Source organism: Lontra canadensis, unplaced genomic scaffold, assembly GCF_010015895.1.
Source record: "Lontra canadensis isolate GAN:19392208 unplaced genomic scaffold, GSC_riverotter_1.0 scaffold32, whole genome shotgun sequence".
Classification (NCBI taxonomy): domain Eukaryota; kingdom Metazoa; phylum Chordata; class Mammalia; order Carnivora; family Mustelidae; genus Lontra; species Lontra canadensis.
The window spans coordinates 14,704,218-14,725,991 of record NW_022631026.1 but is presented as its reverse complement, the minus strand read 5'-3'; the positions used below and the strand labels follow the sequence as shown (position 1 = coordinate 14,725,991).

General features: G+C 45.0%; 1 protein-coding gene across 1 annotated transcript; it reads left to right on the top strand.

Annotated features, from left to right (window-relative positions):
- The first annotated feature begins 280 nt into the window (after positions 1–280).
- Positions 281–21,727, top strand: MATN3 (matrilin 3). The gene is made up of 8 exons (XM_032866897.1): positions 281–497; positions 5,608–6,174; positions 9,082–9,207; positions 9,966–10,091; positions 11,409–11,534; positions 15,047–15,172; positions 18,733–18,843; positions 20,792–21,727. The coding sequence occupies exons 1-8, from the start codon at positions 281–283 to the stop codon at positions 20,845–20,847; spliced, it is 1,455 nt and encodes a 484-aa protein (XP_032722788.1). The 3' UTR covers positions 20,848–21,727.
- The last annotated feature ends 47 nt before the right edge of the window (positions 21,728–21,774 follow it).

The window sequence follows — 21,774 nt, the reverse complement described above, 5'->3', positions numbered from 1 at the left end:
CGCGGGCGGGACTTCGGGCACGGCGCCGCCGCCGGCCTGCCCCAGACACTCCGTTTCTGCCGCCGGAATGCGCGGACAGGAACCCGCGGGTCCCGGGCGCGGAGCCCCGCGGCTCCACCGGCGCTCCGGCGGTGGGCGGGGCGCGGGGCGGGGCCACGGGTGGGCGGGGCGCGGGGCGGCGGGACCTTTAAATTGGCCGCCTGGGCGCGGGGCCCAGGTTCTTGGCTGCTGGAGCGAGCGAACCTTCGACGACGACACCTGCAGAAGTGCGGAGCCCGCCATGCCGCGCCACCTCTCGGGACTGCTCCTGCTGCTCTGGCTGCTGCTGCTGCTGCTGCCGCCGACCCCCGCCGCCCCCGGCCCCCTGGCCCGCCCGGGTTTGCGGAGGCTGGGCACACGGGGCCCAGGGGGCAGTCCCGGGCGCCGCCCTGTCCCTGCTGTCCCCACCGGCACGCCCTATTCCGGGGCCGGCCAGCCCGGCGGGGCCCGCGGCACAGGTACGCGGGGGGAGTGGGACCCCCGCCTGGGAGGGACGCGAGCGGGCACCGGGGAGGGACAGCCGGCAGGAGGGAGGTGGGGAGGACCGGGCGGGAGGGATGGGTGGCAGGGGAAGCAGGGCATCCAACAGGAGAAGCCCCGTGCAGCCGCCAAGTGTTCCTTCCGTCCCAGCCTGAGCCAGACTGCTGTGCAAGAGAAAGAATCCCCTCCCCGATGAGCCTGTGGGGAGACGGGTCCAGACAAGGGAACGGGGATGTCCAAAGTCACCCACAGTCGGGACTCGAATTTGGGTCGCGGAAGCTCAAACTCCAGCCGCTTCCCTCTGCAATTGGGGCCTGGAGGATGGGGCAGCGTGGGAACACAGGCGGCCTCCCCGCCTCTGTGCCAACCCCTACCTCTCTGTGCAGCTGAACAAACCCTTCCTGAGATTCTGCCTTTAGTTGTCTGGAAATCACTTCACCTATAGCCCCCGATCAGGGTGACCCTCCCTCTCCTGGCCACACCCTTCAAGCTCTCTCAGTCCAATCTAGGATCTGGACCAGAATTTGGACTGGAATTCACACCAGGGAGTGGGGGTGGAAAGCCAAAAAGGAAACCAGAGGGGGCCGCTGGATGGCACCCGACCTCTCTTGTAACCATCCTGGTCTCCACGTCTTCTGCGGCTGACCAGGTGTTCTGCTTGAACTGACTGGGTCCCAATCCCAATCTGTACTCTCTTAGATCCTCAAACACCCAAGACACTGAGTCTTTGGTCAATAATTTTCCATTGCCCTTTTGGTCAGTAGTTGGTTTCTGGGGCGGAGGTTCCTAGAGTAGCAGAGCTGGAAGACCATCCGTCACAACCCCTAAAAGCATGTAAATTGAGATTTACCAAATGACCCAGAAAATCTGTCAGAGCTCAGAACAGAACTCAGGGCTCCAAAATCCCACACAAGGATCTTTCCGCAGCTACAACCTACCAAGCTCTTAAAATGGGTTTACATAAAATTTTATCTTCATTGCCAAAATGTCCAGTTTTGGTCTTGCTAAAGAGGAGAGGCTGCACCAAACCATTTTCTGGGTCTCCGGTCTCATTCATGCCTCAGATTGATTTGCTTTGTCTATCCCCTTCTGCACCTTTCTGGATGATGTTGAGAAAGAGCACAAAGGATTCTTTCCTGCATCAGCCCCAAGGGGCTAGATTTGAAATGGTGACAGCATTGTCTTTGAGCCAGGGAGTACCAGGATTCATTAGGGTTAAATTTAGGGGGTAGCCTGCTTCGCTTCAGGCTGGGGTGGTGGGGTTGGGCAGTAGAGGGATGCCTTTCTTCTAAAAGGTAACCTTGCCTCTGGTCTTGACCCACCTCCCTTGGGGATGGGACTGGGAGAGGGAGGAGGGATTCCTCAAGGGGCGTTCGAGTTCCCCCGCATTACTTGGATCCAAGCTGATCTTGAATGATAATCCTTTAATAAACATTACGTTTCACCCTTTCCTAAATTCCCTCCCTTTTTTGCAACCAGAAATGGCTATGCTTTCCTATGGGCTTTTATTTCTAGCAGAACTATAAAAAAATCAGCATAATTTTAAGTATGGAAATCTTTTAGGAAATTCAGATTCTCACTTTCTTAGTTTCTGAGAATCAAAGTGCTGCTTTCTAGTAGAGGGGAGTGAGATTCCAAAACAGTGATGTTGCAGAGGGAGTCCAAATCAAGAAGTAACCAGATGCTCAAGGAATTTCCCGTCATCTGAGTTGAGCCCCTATATTCATTTTCTATTGCTGCTGTAACAAATTAGCACAAACTCAGTGACTTAAAAACAATACACATATATTATCTAAGAGTGCTATAGACCAGAAGTCCAACACTAGTCTCAGATGTCTAAAATTGTGTCAGTAGGGCTGTGTTCCTTTGGGAAGGGTCTAGGGGAAACTGAATCTTTGCCCAGTTTAGCATGTAGAGGTTAGAGGTTACCTTCACCTTGACTCATGGCTTTTTCCCTATTTTCAAAGTCACGGAAAGAAGTTTGGGTCCTTCTCACATCTCATCACGGTGATCTCCTCTCCTGCCTCTCTCTTTTTTACTTTTAGGGGCCTCTGTAATTACCTTGGACCCACCCCTATAATTCAGGATAAAATCCCCATCTCAGGGTCATTAACTTAATCCATCTACCAAGTCTTCTTCTTCTCCTCCTCCTCCTCCCCCAACCCTCCTCCTTCTCCTTCTTCTTCACCTTCTTCTTCTTCTTCTCCTTCTCCTCCTCCTCCTTCTTCTTCTTGCCATGTAGAGTAACATACGTCCAGGTTCCAGGGATTAGGACATGGATATTTTGGGGGGCAAGGGAGCTTTATTCTGCCCAGCACACCCCCTGTAGCCTCCATAAAGGATTCCATGTGAGAAGGATGGAATCATGCACATATACCATAAGAACATAACCTTGACATGAGTCAGGACAAGATTTGGGTATTTGGGTTGTCAAATATGGGTCTCATATTGACATGTATTTTTCCTTTTATTCTAATTATGTACAAGTACCTACATCCATGTCCAGGAAGGATTTTCAATAGGATTCCTCTTCCTTGCTCCTGATGCATGGTAATCAAGGGATGAAATGAAATTTGGGAGGTTTTTTTTTTTTAAGATTTAATTCCTTTTGACTTAACTAAATACATGACATATAGCATACTTCAGGGCAGTAGCTCAAAATCAACAAGCAGGATGTTTACCAGGTACATGATATAATGTTGATTTTTTTTGTGGTGGAAAATATGGTTTCAGAGAGAGGCAGCCATTCAGTGAAAAGCCCTTTAGGCTGGGAGTCAGGAAACCTGGAGTCCCATCCATGACCTGCTGTTTTCTGGCTCACCCACCTTCCAGAACCTCAGGCTTCTCACCTGTAAAATGGGTATAAAAACAAACTCTGTACCTCTGACTTCACTGGATTGTTTGTTTTGTGCCCTAAGATCTCTAAAACGTTATTGAAAGTAAAGTATGATTTATTTTCTTAATTGAATACGTCCAGGAAGCAGGATAAAACCAAGAGGATAGTTTTCTGTTTTTAGAAGAAAACTCTCTAGAGGCATCATTCCTGTTCCAGATAGGGCTTTTTCTGTCACAAACTGTCTTGTGTAGGAGTTCGTTTTGAATCCATCTTTATCCCTTAGTCACTGAGTAAATTGCCTTCTTACACTAGCGTTACCTTCCAGCCCCCTGTCAGGAAAAGAAAGAACCCTGGTTGATGCTTCATGCCCAAGCATCAGTTACATTTCCATTTAGGACTTGGTGTGTATGACGAGTTGTGTGTGTGTGTGTGTGTGTGTAGAGGAGGAAGAATGACTGGAGAAAGATGTTTAGTAACTGGCTTTCCTCTCAGCCAGTCCTGACTTTTGGACTTGATATTGGTGGCTAGGAGAGAGAGTTTAGGACAAGATTGGGGGAAAAGGAAGAAAGAACAAATGAAAGTGAAGATGTGTGTGATGTTTTTTTTTTGAAGCTTTTATTTAGGGCCACCTGGGTGGCTCAGTGGGTTAAGTGTCTGCTGTTGGCTCAGGTCATGATCCTGGGGTCCTAGGATGGAGCCTCGCGTTGGGCCCCCTGCTCAGTGGGGGGTCTGCTTTTCCTCCCTCTGCCCCTCCCCCTTGCTCATGCTCTTGCTCTCTCCCTCTGAAATAAATCAGTAAAGTCTTAAAAAAAAAAAAGATTTTCTTTGAGTGAGAGAGAGAGGGCGTGAGCTGGGAGGAGGGACAGAGGGAGAGGGAAAATCAGGCTCCCCTCAGCAGGGAGCCTGATGCAGGGCTCCATCCCAGGACCCCAGGATCATGAAGGTAGACCCTTAACCGACTGAGTCACCCAGGTGCTCCAAAGATGTGTGGTGGTGTTACAAGGAGCTTGGTATTTTTTTTTTTTTTAAGATTCATTTATTTATTTTAGAGAGAGAGAGAAAGAAAGAGAGGGAGGGACAGAGGGAGAGGGAGAGAGAATCTCAAGCAGACTCTGCGGTGAGCATGAGCCAGCGTGGGGCTTGAGCTTACCCTGAGACCATGTACTGAGCCGAAACCAAGAGTCAGAGCCTTAACCTACTGCGCCTTCCAGGGGTCCTGTGTTTGGTACTTTAGAGTAGGAAAGGTACAAGCTTCTTTGCTTTTGTAGCCCCAGGGCTAAATACATGGTAGGTCCCCCAAAAGTATTTGGTGAATGAAAAAAATGAAAGGGTTGACTACAAGAGTTTGGTGGGGGCAGAGGGGAGAGACAAGTGGACAGCTCTGCTCCTAAAACCAGACACGCAGAGTTGGAAGTACAACCGACGTGGATCAGATTGTCATTCCTCTTCTCACCTTTAAGTATCTCAGGCTCACGGGGCCCCAGAGTTCCCTAAACCTGATGAATGACGAGAAGGAGGGGGCACTTAGGGCTACTCTGGGTGCAGTTTTTGTCCCATTGGTGGGGGAGTAGAAGAAGGAAGCTTCCAGAAAAGCACCAGTGTGTTTGCCTTGAACTCTGCCATTGCTTGAGGTGTGTGAGGCCTGGACAGGGCAGCGAGGCTATTCAAGGCCACTGTCCCATTGTGCCATGGCTGAGGTGCCCAAGAAAGGTCTGGAAACCATTCATTCCTGGGAGGCAAGCAGAACCTTGGGAGCAATGCTGAAGCAGAGGGATGAGGTTCTAGGGGAAAGTTTGGGGTTCAGCCAGCCTTAGCCAGTCTATTGGAGAAACTTCTCCCCTCTGTGTGAATCCTCATTAGGGAATTTGGAAGGACCTTGGTGCTTTTAGCATCTTTTTTTTTTTTTTTTAAAGATTTATTTATTTATTTGACAGAGATCACAAGTACGCAGAGAGGCAGGCAGAGAGAGAGAGAGGAGGAAGCAGGCTCCCCGCTGAGCAGAGAGCCCGTTGCGGGGCTTGATCCCAGGACCCTGGGATCATGACCTGAGCTGAAGGCAGAGGCTTTAATCCACTGAGCCACCCAGGCGCCCAGTGCTTTTAGCATCTTAAGGGAGGATGATGGTCTTGGGGGAAGGTAGCAGACAGTAGGGTCTCCAACTCCAGGGCTCTTCGGGTATGAGGACCGCCCCATTTCCGACTGGGATCACGTCATTGCTCAGCTGTGCCCGTCCTCCACACCCTTCTTCGCAGGTGTTTGCAGGAGCAGGCCCTTGGATTTGGTGTTCATCATCGATAGTTCCCGCAGTGTGCGGCCCCTGGAGTTCACCAAGGTGAAGACCTTTGTCTCCCAGATAATTGACACTCTGGACATTGGGGCGGCAGATACACGGGTGGCAGTGGTGAACTATGCTAGCACCGTGAAGATTGAGTTCCATCTCCAGACCCACTCAGATAAACAGTCCTTGAAACAGGCTGTGGCCCAGATCACACCCCTGTCTACAGGCACCATGTCGGGCCTGGCTATCCAGACAGCGATGGATGAGGCCTTCACGGTGGAGGCAGGAGCTCGGGGGCCCACTTCCAACATCCCTAAGGTGGCCATCATCGTGACAGACGGGAGGCCCCAGGACCAGGTGAATGAGGTGGCGGCTCGGGCCCGGGCATCTGGTATTGAGCTCTACGCCGTGGGCGTGGACCGGGCAGACATGGAGTCCCTCAAGATGATTGCCAGCGAGCCCCTAGATGAGCATGTTTTCTATGTGGAGACCTACGGGGTCATTGAGAAGCTCTCCTCTAGATTCCAGGAAACCTTTTGCGGTAAGTCTTGCTCCCAACTGGAATATTCAGATATTGTGTCTCCAAAGAAAGAGATTTATTCTTTTTTTTTTTTTTTTAATTTTTTTGGTAGAACCTTTATGGAAAACTAAAATATAAGCAGTGCTTTTCTTCAGTTTTTTACCAGCTTAAACACACTTTGTTGGTTTAGGAATATAGAGTTGCTTTATATATAACTTGGTTTGCTCATAAAAATCTTCGTGTTTGCATTAGAAATGTGAAGGTCTAGAAATATCCAGAATAAATGATCCTGCTGTTCCCTGATGGGGTCAGAAAAAAATAAAAATAAAAAACTCAAGACTCCTCTTTTCTCCCCTCTGCCCACAACTCCATTTTCCCCAGATATTTTCTTTAGCTTTACCATCTCCGGCTTTAACAGAACTCTGCTTGTTTTCCTGCTGAAGACGGGGAGCAGCATCTGTCTGCCTGTGGAAAGATCTGCGGGCTTTCCAGTGTAACTGTCAGTTAGGGTTTTGCTTATTTTCCGGATCCTCTAGTTTTCAGATTCTGTTCTTCCTCTGATTATTCTTTGTGGAGGGACAGGATTAAGAACGGGGTTTGGGGGAAGGGTTGAGATTTCAGTTCACTTGGGAGATAGCGAGAAGCAGATTTTTTAAAAAAGGATTGTTACTGTCCTTCTTTCTTTTTTCCTTTAGGATGCAGTTTGAATATGAGCATGCTAATTTTTTTTTTAAGATTTTATTTATTTATTTGAGAGAGAATGAGTGAGAGAGAGCATGAGAGAGGAGAAGGTCAGAGGGAGAAGCATACTCCCCAAGGAGCTGGGAGCCCGATGTGGGACTCTATCCTGAAAGTCCGGGATCACGACCTGAGCCGAAGGCAGTCGCTCAACCAACTGAGCCACCCAGGCGCCCGAGCATGCTAATTTAATTGGAATTTTTAGCATGAATCAGTCAAATCCATGAATATGAATCCAGTTAAGGCGGGGCTTTAATCTTAGCCACTGATCAGAATTATGAATGTGTGAGACGCATACTTTATTTTTAGGCTTGTTTTTTCTTTTTTAAAAAGATTTTATTTATTTATTTGAGAGAGAGAGCGAGCGAGCACAAGCAGTGGGGAGGGCAGAGGGAGAAGCAGACTCCCTGCTAGGCAGAGAGCCTGATGTAGAACTCTATCCTAGGACCCTGGGATCATGACCTGAGCTGAAGGCAGACACTTAACAGAGTGAGCCACCCAGGCACCCAAGTTTCTTTTTTACTTTGTATCCAGCTGTGTTTTGTCTTTGTATCTACACATATTCATGCTTTATTATTACTATTATTTTTTATTTATCATTTAGAGATACAGTCTTTCAAAGCCTTCTGTGGAATTATCCAAACAGGTGTGGGCAAATTTCTAGTTCAGGTGAATTTTAAAATGTAGATACCATTTTCTGTGTAAACTATGCCCCATCTCTTTACTCGATACGCGTTAATTAATCTGATGCACTGATGATGCATGGATAAAATATTCCCTCCATATTATTAAGCAGTAGTCTGGGGATGGTGACGAGACATGAATTAGTAATTATAGTTGCAAATTTCAAGGAGGCTTTATATTGAAATTAATGTGGAACTCAGCAATCACCCCAGTTTGTCAGGAAATGGGAGATGAAGTGTTGGTCTAGAGCAAAGTTTGGCCTCAACTCAGCCAGACCTGGCTGGTGGCCCCTTGTCTTTCCTATCCCAGGACACTGGGCCTTCACAAGGTGTCCTTGGCATTCATTGGTTTCTCAAAAGAACGTGGCTTTCTTTCTCCCAGGAAAACCCCCTGTGCTTGTGGGTGAGAGCTTTTCCATAAAGACGCTGGTCTGTGGCAGAGTTGGGTCTCAGAGCTAGCACCTGGGGTTGGGCTTGAAGGCCATAAAGTAGCAAGTGGTGAGTGGCAATCTTTTCCTTCTGGTACAAAAGACCTGCTTGTTCTGGGGGAAAAAATGTCCTCTCTATGGAAAAGAGACTGAGGGGCAGCTTGTTGTAGTCAAAGGGTTGGAAAGATCATTCCATGAAAAGGCTCTTCTTGGGAAAATATTAACCTTGACCTGTTGCCAAAGCAGTCGAGGCTGGGTTACCTGCCCAGGGGTGCCAGCCTCCTCCAACAGGCCTCCTTGGTTTCTCAGAAATGACTAAATTCATTGATTCTTCTTTCAAAACATGTTACTAGGAAAAAAAATCCAACGAGATATAAACACCTCCAGGAGTGAAAAGGTGGGGCTGCGGCTTCGCTGACGTAATCTCGTTTATTCTGTTCTTCCTTCTTTTTTTACCTGCTTGCATCGAGCGTGTGAGTCCACGCTCCTTGCAGATACTAGAGGCCCTGAAGTTGCACACATGTACGTTTAGGCTCCCACACCCCTGCTGCTCATTCGGAAGCGGTTACCTGCCTTGCTCTCCACTGTCTGCATGTGTTACAAGTACGTATTACCACCCCACTGAGTTCCAGGCGGAGGGACATGCCTGTGTGTGAATTCGTTTTGACAGACACTATAGAGCCCTTGGAAAGCAGATTCTGGCCCCAGCAGGACAACCAGCTCATAGACTTTCCAGAGGTGCACTGTAGTTCTCCCCGTTTCTTGCAGTTGGGAAGTAAATTCTTTTTCCTGGGCTAGGTGGAGACATTGAATAAAACATCAAGTTGTGTGACCACGTGAGTGTTTGCCTTCGGCTCCAAATTCAGAATTTCCTTTCTCTTTAAGAAAGCTGAAACAAAATCTGTAATTTTAAATTAGTAGCATCATTCGTGTAAGAGTGGTGTTTCCAAGAAGCCAGAGGCAGAAGACAAAGGGCCATTGAAAAGGAACCAGAGGGTGATGTCTTTTTGACAGGGAAGCAAGTATCTGGAATATTTCTTATGTGTTGATACTGACGATTGTCTACTTCTGGTGGGCAGCTCTGGACCCGTGTGTGCTTGGCACACACCAGTGCCAGCACGTGTGTGTCAGTGATGGGGAAGGCAAGCACCACTGTGAGTGCAGCCAAGGATACTCCTTGAACGCCGATCAGAAGACATGTTCAGGTGAGGCCCGCTTTGGGGAGCTTGCCTGACTAGGACTCAGCTAGACACCTGCCCTCCAGGTTTGGGTCTGGCATTATGCTTTTCTCTTAACTGCCTTTTGGTTGGTTCATGGTTGCTTATCAATGTTTTTCCTCTAAAATTGTTGGAGAAAAGTGAGGTAACACATGAATCAGCATCTTTATAGTACTTATAATTAGTTTTCAAGAAAAGGGTTAGTAGGGAAATGGGTTAGTCAGGAAGGGGGCCAGAACTCTCAGTCTTTTTGAGGATTTTGGAACTATTCCTGGATTTTACTTAAGTACAAGCTGCTCCTTTGTCTCTGAGGCCAGAGCTGCTCACTGAATTTAGACTCAGAAGAAAGTTTAGAGAGGTTCTCACTCATCTGGTATATGGCTACTCACATAAAATAAGTAAAGATAGGATCTACGTCCATTTTTTTTTTTTAAATCCTCAGAAAAAGTCTTGAGAGGAAGGAAACTTAGAGATCATTTAATTCAACCTACTCATTTTATAGATGATGAACTTGAGACCCAGGGAAGGAAGACGACTTACCCATGTCATGGGGTCTGTTAGTGAAAGAGCCAGCACAGAAATCAGTTCCCAACCTCCTATCCTGCAGCCTTTCTGTTGTGCTAGGCCACCTCTCATTTTAATAGCTGTGTGTGTGTGTGTGTGTGTGTGTGTACGTGTGGTGGTGACCCATAATTAATTTACCACGTTTTCCTGTGTTTCCATTTGTCCTGATGGTCTTTTGACAGCTATCGATAAGTGTGCTCTGAACACTCACGGTTGTGAACACATCTGTGTGAACGACAGAACTGGCTCCTACCACTGTGAGTGCTACGAAGGTTACACCCTGAACCAAGACAGGAAGACTTGTTCGGGTAAGTGGAGGAGGAGGCTTTCCTTTTGCTACCTCCCCATCTGCATTCCCCCCCAGCCGGTGTTGGAGGGGTAAGGCACACTGACAGGGCACTTGGTTGGTTTTTCTCTCTTGGGCCTTGTAGCCAGCCCTGGCAGTGCTTTCCAAATGCTAAAGACAGTTTAGTAAGTTAAAATCAAAGAAAGCTCCACAAGATACTTATTAACTACAATGGGATAAACAGTACCTTCGTAGTGGAGAGAGCTGGCAGACACCCTTTCAACCAGGTGATCAGAGGGAACCCCACCAGTCATGACCCGCGGTGACATCATGCCTCTCCTCACACGATGTCCTGAGGGCACAGGAGCGCTTCTGTTGTCTTCTTTAAATATTCAGCCTCAAGAGGAAACTTCAAACAAACCCAAACTGAGAGACATTCTACAAAGTAATTTTCCAGTGATTTTCAAAGCTGTCAAGGTCATGAAAGGTAAAGATGGAGGAAGTGTCCCAGAGAGGAGGGGACTAAGGATATGTGACAGTGAAGTACAATGTTGACCCTGGATTGGGTCCTGGACCGGAAAAAGGGCATTAGTAGTAGAACAAATGGCAAAATTTTACTAAGATCTGTGGATTAGTTAATAGCATTGTGTTAGCGCTAATTTCCTGGTTTTGATAATTGTGCTATGGTTATATGGGATGTTGATGCTCGGGGAAATGGGGTGAAGTACAGAACTTTTTGTACTGTTTTTAGAACTCTTCCATATGCCTGCAGTGGTTTCAAAATGAAAAGTTTAAAGACAAAAAAAAAAAAAATTATCATGTCCATGTAGAGAAAAGTGCACTGAGTGACAGTTTGGGTCCAGAGTTCTGATGCTGCTCTGAGTCAGCTGGTCTCCTCTGGATTCAGCTTCTTCACTTAGAACAGGGAGGACTGAATTACAATTCCTTCCAACTCAAATTTGGCGCCTTTCTGAATCTAGTGGAATTAGCCTCACAATTGTTGGTCCCCCCCTGATTCAGCGTAAATTCAATAAACCTAAAAGGAATGCTTTAGTAATTATTTATGTATTTAGTATTTATGAGATACTTAGATCATAAAAACTCAGTCTGGATGATTTTGAAAAAGCAGTTGGGAAAAAGGAAGACTAAGGATTGTGTGGAGGATTTTGCTAAACACCGCTAACTTCTGGTATCAGCCCATAGTATGGATGGCTGTGGAAGGTTTCCAATAGGTTTGCCTCTTATATATTTCTAGCCACAGGTAAGAAGATTTCTATATATGGGTAATAAAAGACTTCTCCACTTTTAATTGCTTTTCTCCTGGAATTTTCTTTGGTAGCTCAAGACCAATGTGCCTTTGGTACACATGGCTGCCAGCACATTTGTGTGAATGACAGAGATGGGTCCCATCACTGTGAATGCTATGAGGGTTATACTCTGAATGCTGACAACAAAACGTGTTCAGGTAAGGTCCACTCAACAAATTCTTTCCTAGCTGGCTCTATCTATGGTGGTGAAACCAACTTGCAATTGATACAGCAAGAGACTCTTAAAGATACTTAATGAATCAGACTCTACACCTTCTATCCTGCTTATAAACCAAGGCACGCATTGCTCAGACGGCAGTGAGCTCACTTGATTTTGCAAATATATCTCATTTCAGAAATGGGTAGGGAGTGAGGGATATGAGAAAAGCTAACTGAATGTAGGATCCTTATCCAGGAAAATGTTATAGCTCTGTACGCTGGGGACTTGTGAAGCAAATGGGAACTTTAGAGGAAGTCAGTTGAAAACAGTAACTACTTGGTGTGATAGGCTGAACTGATCTTTTTCCAATTAAAACTTGCCCTGGAACTTTTCTGTAGCATTAATCTTAAAGCCGGATCGTTTTAGTAAAGGAGACTTTGTCAATGACTGAATTAGACCCACACAGATCTTCCAGTAAATGTGAAGTCAGTTGTTCCCTGACGATTTCTAAATGATCATTCTTCTGTGAATCTGAGCCTTATGTTTTGGCGAATCCTCATTAATTTGATTTAAACTCACTGGCAGAGCAGGGTGACATTTATAATGTAAAAACACTTCTGAGAGAAATTCCTGCCTCTCAAGGCTGTGTTTAATTTTGGCCATTTTATTAGATTTTTATGTATATGCTCCTGTCCCTTGAGGAGAGGTATTATGTGACCTTTTCAAGAGAGACTAAGGGAAATGGCACATGACCAATGCCCTTAAAAAAAAAAAAAATTAATTAAAGAGGACTGAGCACCTATTTTGTTCCCAGGACTGTGCAAAGCCCTGTGGGGATGTAAAGAAGGACATTTTCTGCCCCGGGGCAATTTACAGGCTGGGTGCAAAGAGAACCAACACCTTGGGGAAGCAGAGACTAGGCAGGGAGAGGGATGGACAGTACCGTAGGGCTGTGGAAGCCTGGGAGGCAGGCTGTCTGGGGAAGGGTGCAGACCATGTGGGCAGCAGGTGGGCCTCGAGGGTGGTGGAGGTTTAGACAGAGGACTGCAGAGCTGGATGGCCAAGGGGAATGGCTTGTGTTGGTTTGCTCCGGGGGTAGGACCAAGTCAGTTGGGGTGGAGAGGCCTCATGGCTGCGCTTCTCAAATTGGTTACAGGTACCCCACTTGGTAGCTTAAGCAGCCAGGGTCATCGAAGACTTTGAAAAAGAACACTAAAATTTACATTTAAACTAACAGATATTGGAGCACCTGGGTGGCTCAGTCATTGGGGGTCTGCCTTTGGCTCAGGTCATGATCCCAGGATCCTGGGATTGAGCCCCGCATTGGGCTCCCTGCTCAGCAGGAAGGCCTGCCTCTCCCTCTCCCACTGCCCCTGCTTGTGTTCTCTCTCTACCCCTGTGTCTCTCTCTGTCAAATACATAAATAAAATCTTAAAAAAATAAACTAACAAATATTATGGAATAAATGGAACATTTTATTAAAAAAAAAAGTCAAAGAAAATGTTCAGTTACGGCAGACTATTCCAGGCCATGCTCTGAGGTCACAGTAGCCAACTTCTTCAGGGCCTACTGGATGCCATACATGGTTATAGGCAGCTCAGACACAATCACACCTTTATTATTGCTCACAGCACCTGTATGAGGAAGCTGAGGCCCAGACAGGTTAAGTAACTTGCCCATGGTCACGCAGCTAGTGAGTACAGAGCGAGGATTGGAACCCAGGCACTTGCTCTGGTGGTTACGCATGTGATTGCATGCCAAGCTATCACATTTCATGGTTGTTGTACGTGGTTGTACAGCACAGGCCAAGACTAGATGGCAGAAAGTTAGAGGGTTAGGAAGGAATATATCTATGGAGCCCAGTGCAGAGCAGTGTTTATAGACTTTAAAGTAATAAGGGCTACTGTTCTGAAGCTGGGGTACATAACATGGGTCATATCCCCACTAGGGGCCTGCTTTTCCCCCTGCTGGGCAGTAGTACCACAAGGCTTGTAGATTAAATATGGAGCCCTAGAGCAGGGCCGGGGGTTGAGGCATGACGGTTGTTATCTATAGGGCAGCTTTAGGCTGGGATGAGGGAAAAGTGAAACAGTCTACTGTTTTGCCTTTTTTTTTTTAATTTTAGAGAGAGAGTGAGCAAGCATGCACCTGTGCAGGGACAGGGGCAGAGGGGGAGGGAGAGGAAGAGAGGGAGAATCTCAAGCAGACTCCATGCTGAGCGCAGAGCCCCCTGCAGGGCTGGATCCCATCACCCTGAGAGCATGACCTGAGCCAAAACCAACAGTTAGACGCTCAACCCAATGAGCCACCCAGGCACCCCCGGCTATCCGGCATCGTGCTGGAAAAGTCTGAAGTAATGAAGGGGATTATCAGTGTTAGAGTTAGAAAGATACTCTATGTATGATACAGTATGGAGAGACTTGCCTTTCCCTCAAAGCTCTTTCATAGGCAATAGTGGAAGTTTCCCGTAGAAGTTTCCCAAGTGTGGAGGGACAAGCAAACAAGCAAACAAACTTGGTTGGTTCCTGCAATGGCAAAGGAAGAACTTGTGTCCCCCAGGAAGAATTTCTGGGTTTATTAAAGGAGACCTGCTGTTTTCACTTATCCTGGGTCCGTCTAGATGTGGAATGAGTTGAGCATGGCACTTTTTTTTTTTTAAAGATTTTATTTATTTATATGACAGAGATCACAAGTATGCAGAGAGGCAGGCAGAGAGAGAGAGAGGAGGAAGCAGGCTCCCCGTTGAGCAGAGAGCCCGTTGCAGGGCTCGTTCCCAGGATCCTGGGATCATGACCTGAGCCGAAGGCAGAGGCTTTAACCCACTGAGACACCCAGGCCACCCCCCCGAGCATAGCACTTTGCTCTCGACTCAGATTTGGGCCAGCCGTCTTCCTCCTTGTGATAGATTTCTGGGGCAGATAATAAATGCTCCACTCTCCAAACCGACACCTCCCCTCACCGTCATCACTATTGTCACTACCTCTGTGTGCATGGGTGTGCCGGCTGGTGTCTTCTGTCCTGCTTTGCACCCTTTCCAGGGCAGCCCTTGGTCCGCACAACACGCACTTTATGTGCATCGTCTGAGTTAGCTCCCTGTGCCAGTGGGTCCCTAATACATTGTTTCTGGTGCTGGTGAAGATGGTCCCTGTGTGGCTGGAGATGTGGGAGGCACTTGGAGGCATCCAGAGAGGCCAAAGGTAAGTTCCAGAATGTAATCAGGACTCGGTCCAGCCCCAGCACTGCAGGCAGGAAGAAGAGAGGAGGCACCGCCATGTATCTGCGAGAAATGAAAAGGCAAGCGGGGAGACAAAGGTGGGACCTGAGGGATGTGAGATGTAGGATGAGACAACGGGCGTTCTCCTGGAAGGTGGGCGCGGTGTCGCTGGCCGCGGATGGGTTCATTCTCAGCACCTGTTGTGACTGCGCCGGAGCTTTTCTCTCCCGGAAATCTGTGTCTCCTTCCGCGCTGTGACCTGGGACTATTTTCTTTCCTGCCCTGCGCCCCGGTAGTTCGCAGCAAGTGTGCTGGAGGCTCGCACGGCTGCCAGCACCTGTGTGTGGACGACGGGCCCGCGGCCTATCACTGCGATTGTTTCCCTGGCTACACCCTGAACGAAGACCAGAGGACGTGCGCAGGTACGGACTGTCCCTGCCACCTGTTTGGTTTGCAAGGCTCGTCTTCTAGGAGGCAGCTTTCCTCTCTAAGGCCTAAGCGCCATTCCGAGGGGTCCGAGGCCCCCGGAGGCTCGCAGCTGTCTTCCCAATGAAGCAGGTGTCCCCGCCAGCCGTTCTTCCCCCTAGGATTCCTTCCTCTTCGTTTTCCTTTCTGATAACAGTCTCTTCCTAAGTGGGATTGTTGTTGTTGTAGTGATGGTAAGATACACCTGACGTCCAATTTCCCGCTTTAACCGTTTCGAAGCGTCTAGTTCAGTACCACTCCCCATCCGCAGAGCTTTATCATCCCAGACTGGAGCTCTGCCCCCATCCCCTTCTTTCCCCGCCCCGGTCCCCTCTGCTTTTTTCACCCTGTCACTCCCTTTGCCCCGGGGGCTCCCTGCTTCCAGGTCCTGGGCTCCACCCTGTGCACACCTGGCTATGCTAGGAACGCGTCCTGCCTGTGTACACCCTTCGCTGGGACCCCCTTCCCTCACCACTACCGCTTGCCAAAATCCAAGAACCATATCCTTGCCAATATTTGGTTTTGTTGGATTAAATTTTTGCCATCCTAGAGGAGGCAAAAAAGTGTCTCCCTATGGTCTTTATTTTTTCATTTCCTGGCTACTTCCTGTATTAATTAGTCATTGGAGTTTTTTTTAATTGGGAAATGCTACATATGCCCTTACTTTTCTCTTGGGTTCTTTGTATTTTTCTTACTGATACGATGGAACCCTATGCGTTTCTGGATATAAATTCTTTGTTGTTTTATGTGTGGCAAATATCTTTTAGTGTTTCTATTTTTACTTAAATGATGTCTCTGCAACAGTATTCATGATATTTTAGTTAAGTTGTGCGGTAGCTTTATGAGTGTTTATTTTTATTATGCTTCATCACTTGCCAAAGTGTTCTCTAAATTGCTTTGTTTGAATCAAATACTACACAGTTGTGTTGGTATGTTTGTTTCTATAACTAAAGAACATGAATTAATTGAATTAATTAAATTGAATGAATGAATGAATTCAATTAATGAACATAATTAATTGAACAGGTCTAGTTCAATTTTACCCCCTCTACCAGAGCTTCCCTTTTCCTTCCAATGAGCTCGGTCCTCTTTCAGCCCAGGACACCTTGTGCTGGGGTGACTTGTTCCTTCAATTGTTCCATCAACCCTTCGGTCAGCCAAGCGCCTACTATTTTCTGGACCCTGGGTGTATAATCGTGAACAGAACACGTATGGTCTTTGGTAACAGTCTAAGGGGAAAAGACAAGGAAATAGCTATTTATAAAGAAGAGCTGTGAGAAAAGAATGGGGTCCTGAGCCCATGAGGGTTGGGGGACCTCCTTCAGGTTGGGAGGAGCTCTCTGAGGAAGTAACATCTGAGACCTGAGGATCAGTGGTATTTAGGTTGGAATTGGGGAGCTGGAGGAAGAAGGGAGAGCAATGCCAAGGACTGCCTGGTGACTTTAGGGGGAGAGGAGGGAAAGGGAGAGGAGAGGAGGGGGAAGGGGGGAGAGGGAGGGACTCACCTGGTTCCCAGCACCTGTGGCAACCACCACCAGCCAGGGAAGGGTGGTGTCACTTTGAAGAGGGAGGCAGGGGCTGAGTCACGATGATCTTCTGGGGCAAGAGGAAGGAGTTTATATTTTGTTTTATAGAAGATGGGAAGTCACTGGAGAGTTTTGAGGAATGGGGCGCATGATTCTGTGTACATTTTCACAAGTCCCCCTGGCTGCTGTGTGGGTCTGAGGGGCTGACGAGCTGGGCGGGGCAGTCGGAGACTGTTGTAGTGGTCCCAGGTTGGGTGAGGAGGGGGACAGTGGTGACGAAAGCAAGCTGATTCCAGACACCTTTCTGAGGGAGAATGAACAGGATTTAGTGATAAACCAGATGTGGGGAACAGGCCGGGAGACGAATGAGGATGGCTTTCCTATTTCAGACTTGGTCAGAGTTTGAGACTTGTGTGTTTATGCTCCTGGAGACAGTAACTTCCAACCCATGGGGGCGGTCGATGTTGTCTATATTTCTGGCATCTTCCATAGCACCTGACAGTTACTAGTAGATATTTCTTCACTTGAAGTGAAGTATGGAACCTCTTCTTGGGGAGGGTGAGGACAGTAGGGAAGAGCTTGCTTTTAGGACTTGAATGTATCAGGGTACTAATATCTAGGCTACCCTATCTAGGGGTTTAATCCTCAGAGAACTCAGACTTGGGGCATTTTTCTTCTCATGGAAGATGGGGATTCCAGCCGCATTTATGTTGGGTTACGTCCTACAACATTTGCCTAGCCATTCACTTCTTTGCTCAGCAAGCATTCATGGAGCTGCTCTTCTAGATCTAGTACTCTTTCAGGTCTTGAGGAAGGAACTGGGGACATACAAATGTTTTGTACTTTGTAGTGTACAAGTCTTGCACATCATTTGTTAATTTTAATCCTAAATTTTTATTTTTTGATGCTATTGTGAATGGGTTCATCTCCCAACTTTCAATTGTGCTACATCCCAATTTAAAAATTTTCTGTGAGTGTTTTAATTAGACTACTCTGCCGAGCCACTGTCCTCACAGAACTTACAGTTTATCAGGCAAGAAGCACTGGAAAAGCATCATGAGTGCCAATTATATGCTCTGTACAGGGATGATGGGGATGTACTTAATTTCAGTAGATACTTTCTGGCTTACCGACTGACTGACTGATTTGGGCTGGCTGTCCCTAAAAGCCAACAGGATTTGGACAGGTAGATAGATTTTATTTGATCAAATGAATTTATGGTCATCTTCATTCTCTATCCTATCTTTGTAGCATGTGGGAGAAAACATAGGAGCAAAAGACCATTCTCTGTCCTCAGATGACAATGAAAGATTATACATGGGAAATTACTCTTATTTCTGTTAGGCAACTTTAGGGGCTATGATAGTAGGAGAGCTGCCTCACTGCATTTTAGAAAGAACTAGGAGTTAGCATTATCATTCTCCTAGGTTCTTTGCTTAAATGCTGATACAAACCTAATTTTTACTTCCAAAGTATTTATGGGTAAGAATTAGAACTCTCCATTCAGATCATTCAATAGAATAATAGTCTGTATAAGAAATCAGGAATTATCTACTTTTAATTCTTGAAATATTTTGGCCAAAGAGAGAATTCTTTTCCTTATTTTCATTTCTTAATAGGGACACAGTACCATAATAAGATTAATTACCTTAGGTCTGCATTCTTGGCTCCCCCCTATGTCAACTTTTTAAAAATTTACTTTGTATCATAGAAAGTTTCCAACACTCACAAAAGTAGAGAGAATATAATGAACTCTCATATAGTCAATATCCAGGATTGATCATTGTAAACGTTTCCCAATATCTAATTCAGTTTCTTCTGTGACATTAATATTTCAAAATATTTCCTCCTCTTTCTATGTACTCTTATATTCCCTTACCTCCTTGAAAATGCATTTAGTTAAGTCTTAAAAATGGAAGGACTGAATTACAGATTTCCTGATTTCTACGGTTTCTGATGAGCTATAACATTTTGTGTACTGTCGTCATCAGCCATTGAAGAAGCACGAAGACTCGTCTCTACAGAAGATGCTTGTGGGTGTGAAGCCACCCTGGCCTTCCAGGAGAGGGTCAGCTCATATCTGCAGAGACTGAATGCCAAACATATCCTTTCTGGAAAGGTTTCTGCTTTAAGCCACCCTAGGTAGTACAACTGAGCCAAACATTTTAGGACATTCCGGAGGATAAGGACCCTATTCATTACGCTTTAAGATGCGCAAAAGCAATACAGTGTTTATTTTTTTAGAGTTCTTTTAAAATGTTTTAATAGCCTGTTTGGCCCATTTAACATTTACATGCTAAAAGCTGCCTATTTCTTTCTCTAGTGCTTTTCCATAGCAGCTTCTGCTGTGTTATTAACAGATGGAGCTCTTATGCTATGATTCCTTCATATGGGCTTTCTTAGTTCAGAATCTGTAGGTGTACAGGAGGTAGCTGATTAGTGAGGAAATGGCTCAGAGGACACATACTTTACATAGGCTAGCCAGCTGGTCAAAAGCAGATTTCAAAATGTAGCACAGTACCATCTAAGAAACTTTCAAAATCAGTTCTTTTTTTTTTTTTTTAAAGACTATTTATTTATTTATTTGACAGAGAGAGCACAAGTAGACAGAGAAGCAGGGAGAGGGAGAGGCAGACTCCCCGTTGAGCCTCAAGCCCGATGTGGGACTTGATCCCAGGACCCTGGAATCATCACCTGAGCTGGAGGCAGCCGCTTAACCTACTGAGCCACCCAGGCACCCTCAAAATCAATTCTTTAACTAAAGGAGTAATTCAGGAAGAGTACTTTTTCTTAGCTCAAGTTAACAAAATCCTTAAATTGGCCTAACAAGAATGCTCCAGGGGGTCAGCCGACATTCTCTGTTCCCATCTCTCACTTCCCATCTCTCAACTTTACAAAAGGAAGGTACACTTTATCCAACCTGAGTCTGGTAGGGTGAATTTCTTGGAAGGGTAAAATCTCCGGAAAGCCAAACAAAGGGATAGTTCAACTGTTTTTTCATCAAGGTTTCATGAACTCCCCCAGTTTCTTTCACTAAAAGACATTTTTCCAGTGAAATTTTGCCTTTTATTTTTAGTAATTTTATGTCAACATTTATAATTTGTTTGATCAATTATGTGCTCATAATAGTTGTAATGATAATTCAACCCAGATGATTAAAAGAACTGGGGGCCTATGGTCAAAGAATATTAATTTAAAGGTAGTTTCAATATAAATGTATATGTGCTTGTTTGTATAAATTTACCTCAGAGAAGTCTCAGGGATCAAGAAAAGATTTTCAAGATTCAAAGTAGAATAAAATTCTGTGGAGAAAGTGGAAAGGAAATACAAATTCCTTTATTTTAAATATTTGATTTTAAAAGATGGATAGTAGGTGTCCATTTGTATGGTGTTTATATATAGGATACATTTGAAAGACTAATTTAGATTTTATTTATTTTTTAGTTAAATAAAAAAAAGATTTATTTATTTCAGAGCGAGAAAGAGGGAGGGGGAGGGATAGCATGAGTGGTGGAGAGGGGAAGAGGAAAAGGGAGAGGGGAAGCAGCCTCCCTGCTGAGTGCAGAGCCCAACACAGGGCTTGATCTTAGGACCCATGAGATCATGACCCGAGCGGAAACAGAGTCAGATGCTTAACCAACTGAGCCACCCAGGTGTCCCTAGATTTTATCTTAAAAAACCCTCAATACTTATGATATGGCAGAAACTGCATATTTTGTAACAAAATCTTACGATGAAAAATTTCAAATAATTTAAATATACACAGATATCTCTTATTTGTCAAAATTATTTTAGGGGATAAGAGCAAAAATGTTTGAAGACAGATGCTCTGTATCATCATCTCTGAAGACCACTGCTTTATAACATGCTCTCTAAAGAATAGAATTCCTGAGTTTTAGATTAAGGTTTTGATGAGAAAATAATTTCACTTTTTCTTTATTTACTATAGAATGGAATTATTTTCTTTTATCTTGTATTGAAGTGTTTGAAAGTGTGTTTATGTTTTCTGATGTCTAAAAATAAAAGGTGTTGGCCTTAACAACTAGCCACTCGATGATATTTTGGGCAAGTTGCAAGCAGATGCATATGAACAAATACGTCGTTGAATTACTCAGATTTTTCATCTGGAAATACGGAGAGCTTGGTCTATTTAATATTTTTGCATACTTCAATGTTCCTGCTAATAATTTGCCATTGCAAATGCTTTAATATTACTGGATAAGTAGTATGAGGATCTTCTGGAGAATCAGTAGGAGATAAACATTCACATCCTTAAGAGCAAACTTTAGTGTCTCTAAGCTATACTGTGAAATGATTCGTAGGGAGTAGAATGAAAAGTTTGGTATTTCTTTATTTACCAATTGAGCCATTTAATTTTTAAATGTTTATATTAGTAAGATAACCATTCTTACAATGGGAACTTTTGATCTATTTTCTCTTGATAGTATTTATAGTATAAACCAGTTTTATTATTGAGAGTGTAAATTATACAAGTATTTACACATAAAAAAGTTCATATAATTGAGGTAAATATAATTTAGAACTGTTTCTTTAATGCTTTGTTTTTTGCTCACTTTTTGCTGGAATATCACTGAAGCTGTGATCAGTGGATTATAATACACATATCAAGATCAAGTGAACACTACATGAAATATTGTAAGAAACACATAACTAAAGACTTTAGTTTTGAATTAAGTGTTATAACTTCTTACCAAGGACAAAAAAAAAATCCTACATTATCTTTACTGTTTCACTTTAGGATCCAATCAAGAAAATTATATATTTATAAATATTGATCTAACAAGTAACAACAAACCCAATGTCGCCATTTTAAAGTTTAAGCTTAACTTTTCTTCACTTACATATTTAGTATATGTATTTTATTTTTCCGCTTGAAAGCTTATAGCTCTTAGGAGAAAACCGTCCTTTAAATTGTGACTACTCATTTTTTCTGTTTGTATTGTCTTTAGTATAATAAAAAGTTACTATCTTTATATATTATTGTCATGACTTTTTTTGGTGACCCATATCAA